This window comes from Hylobates moloch, unplaced genomic scaffold (genome assembly GCF_009828535.3).
Source record: "Hylobates moloch isolate HMO894 unplaced genomic scaffold, HMol_V3 SCAFFOLD_8269, whole genome shotgun sequence".
Lineage (NCBI taxonomy): Eukaryota > Metazoa > Chordata > Mammalia > Primates > Hylobatidae > Hylobates > Hylobates moloch.
In genome coordinates, this window is record NW_026660544.1 from 1 (window position 1) to 3,089 (window position 3,089).

Below are 3,089 nucleotides of genomic sequence, written 5' to 3' on the forward strand. Positions count from 1 at the left end.
CTGTTGCATTTTGTCAGCTCTCAACCACCCCCTACCACTGTCCTTATAAAAGAAATAAACATAAGACAGCGGCTGCCTCTTACCTGTGGCACTAGTGACATTCTCCGCAGAGCTATTTACTCCGTCTTTCTCCACCCACACAGAAAACGTATACAATGACCCGGGTCCAAGCCCATCCACGGTGACTCTGGTGTCTCTCGTGGTTCGAGTCTCTGTTCTGCCACCATCTCCAGTGCACTGAACCCAGTAGGTGCAGTTCTGTGAGTCTGGGCCATTGGGGACCTCCCAGGTCAGGGAGATGGAGCTGTTGGTCTGAGCCTCCACTCTCAGTTTCCTCACTGGGTTGGGGGCTGAGAATTGGGAAGAAAGATCTAATATAAGCAGGACTACAGAACACAATGGGGGCAGCCTGTGAGCTTTTTGTTTGTTTGTTTTTTTCGAGACAGAGTCTTGGTCTGTCGTCCAGGCTGGAGTGCAGTGGCACGATCTCGGCTCACCACAACCTCCGCCACCCAGGTTCAAGCGATTCTCCTGCCTCAGCCTCCCGAGTAGGTGGGACTACAGGTGTGCACCACCACACCCAGCTAATTTTTATATTTTTTTCACCATGTTGGCCAGGCTGGTCTCGAACTCCTGACCTCAAGTGATCCTCCCACCTCGGCCTCCCAAAGTGCTGGGACTACAGGCGTGAGGCAACGTGCCCGGTCAAGTGGGCATTTTTGATCATCAAAGTTCCTCGTTCTCCCTCAACAGCTGGTGCCAGAGAGTATGGCCTAGACCAGTGCTTCTCATTCTTTACTGTGTGCACATCTCACAGGGGACCTTGTGAAGTGCACGTTCTCACTCAGCAGGGCTAGGATGGAGCTGAGAGTCTGCACTACCCCCCACCCTTTTTTTCCCCACCAGTGTCACTTGCCAATGTATTTCCATCAGCTCTGAGAGACACGGATGCTGCCCACACATGGACCACACTTTGGGTAGCAAAGACCTGAGCCAGCGCTTTCCAACTGAGCTTCTGCAATGATGGAAATGCTTTCCCACCTTCCAGTATGGTAGGAGAACAGAGAAGGAAATGGAAGCCCTTCAACAGGGCTTTCAAATATATGAAATATGAAACTGAATTTGCAGTTTCATGCAACTTGAATGAGTTGAAATTTAATAGCCACGTGTGGCTCGTGGCTACCATATTGGACAATGGAGGTGTAGACACAGGAACCTGTCCGCATCAGGATCATAGAGCTGATGATCTGAGTTTCCATCCTCAGTATGTGACACAGTTGGGAACTAGAAGAAGAGTCAGAGGGTCAGAGTGTCCCCACTCACAGTATCTAATTCCTTGAAAGCTCAGGTAACATGTCTTGGCCCCTGCACATTCCTGTTGGTGCAGGAAGATGCCCCTTGGCATTATGGTCCACATTCTAGAGAGTCCTAGACACAGACCGGCCCCAACTTAGCAGCTGGAGGTACCATGGACATTCATGCTTTCTTCGTCTCCGAGCTGAGGCTGCCCCAGGATGTGGACATGAGTACCTGGCTCAATATGGCCCAGAGGGACTGTGGACTAGACAATCGGCCACATTCTCCTGCCTACTGTCCCTTAAACAAGAGCAAAACACATGGCGACTGCCTCTCACCTGTGGTGGCATTTTGAGTCTCCCTGGAGCTGTTCATTCCATTCTTCTCCACCCACACGGAAAACGCATACAAAGACCCGGGTTCAAGTCCATCCACAGTGATGTTGGTGTCTGCTGTGCTTCGAGTCTCCATTCTGTCACCATCTCCAGTGTACTCAACCCAGTAGGTGGAGTTCTGTGGGTCTGGGCCATCGGGGGCCTCCCAGGTCAGGGCGATGGAGCTGTTGGTCTGAGCCTCCACTCTCAGGTTCCTCACTGGGTTGGGAGCTGAAAACCAGTACAGGAGGGAAAATCAGTTGTAGTTTCTGGCCCTCGAACTTTGCAGCCCTTCCTTAACCATTGGATCCAGCAGGTGGGGGCAGGGAGGCCCAGCTCTGCACTGTCCAGTATGGTAGCCACGAGTTCCACGTGAGTGTTGAGCACCGTGAAGTGGCTTTTGTGAAATGAGATGAGCCATTAGTGTAAGATCCACACCGGGTTTTGAAGAGTTGGTATGAAATTAAGAATGTCAACTATCTCATTGATACTTTATATATATTTTTTGTGTGTGAGTATATACTCGGTGTATATATTTAATGATCCTTTTTATATTGATTACATGTCAAAATGAAAATATTTTGTATCTGCCGGGTGTGGTGGCTCACACCTGTAATCCCAGCACTTTGGGAGGCCGAGGCAGGCAGATCACCTGAGGTCAGGAGTTCGAGACCAGCCTGGCCAACATGGCGAAACCCCGTCTCTACAAAAAATACAAAAGTTAGCCAGGCGTGGTGGCATATGCCTGTAGTCCCAGCTACATGGGAGGCTGAGGCAGGAGAATCACTTGAACCCGGGAGGCAGAGCTTGCAGTGAGTCAAGATCGTGCCACTGCACTCCAACCTGGGCGACAGAGCAAGACTCTGTCTCAAAAAAAAAAAATTGTATCTGATGGACTACATAAAATGTCTCATAGTAATTTAGTTTATTTGTTTTTTTTTCTTTTTTTTGAGACAGGGTTTCTCTCTGTTGCCCAGGCTGGAGTGCAGTGGTCCAATCAGAGCTCACTGCAACCTCTGCCTCCCAGGCTCAAGCATCCTCTCACCTCGGCCTCCCGAGTAGATGGAACCACATGTACACGCCACCACAGCTAATTTTTTAATTTTTTTGTAGAGACAGGCTGACCAGTTTCTTTTTACTTATTTTTATGTGGCTGATAGAAAATTGAAATTCTCATGTGTGGCTTCCACTGTGTTTCTATTGGACTAAAGAACCTGTTGCATTTTGTCAGCTCTCAACCACCCCCTACCACTGTCCTTATAAAAGAAATAAACATAAGACAGCGGCTGCCTCTTACCTGTGGCACTAGTGACATTCTCCGCAGAGCTATTTACTCCGTCTTTCTCCACCCACACAGAAAACGTATACAATGACCCGGGTCCAAGCCCATCCACGGTGACTCTGGTGTCTCTCGTGGTT

At 49.4% G+C, this 3,089-nt stretch overlaps 1 protein-coding gene across 1 annotated transcript; it reads right to left on the reverse strand.

The window, feature by feature from the left end:
• Positions 1 to 83: 83 nt before the first annotated feature.
• LOC116465689 (receptor-type tyrosine-protein phosphatase H-like) lies at positions 84 to 3,064 on the reverse strand (the record flags this gene model as incomplete). The annotated part of the gene is made up of 3 exons (XM_032148672.2): positions 2,968 to 3,064; positions 1,635 to 1,901; positions 84 to 350 (listed from the first exon to the last, which is right to left on the reverse strand). Coding segments are annotated over exons 2-3 (400 nt in total), but the record flags the coding sequence as incomplete, so codon positions are not given.
• Positions 3,065 to 3,089: the final 25 nt, after the last annotated feature.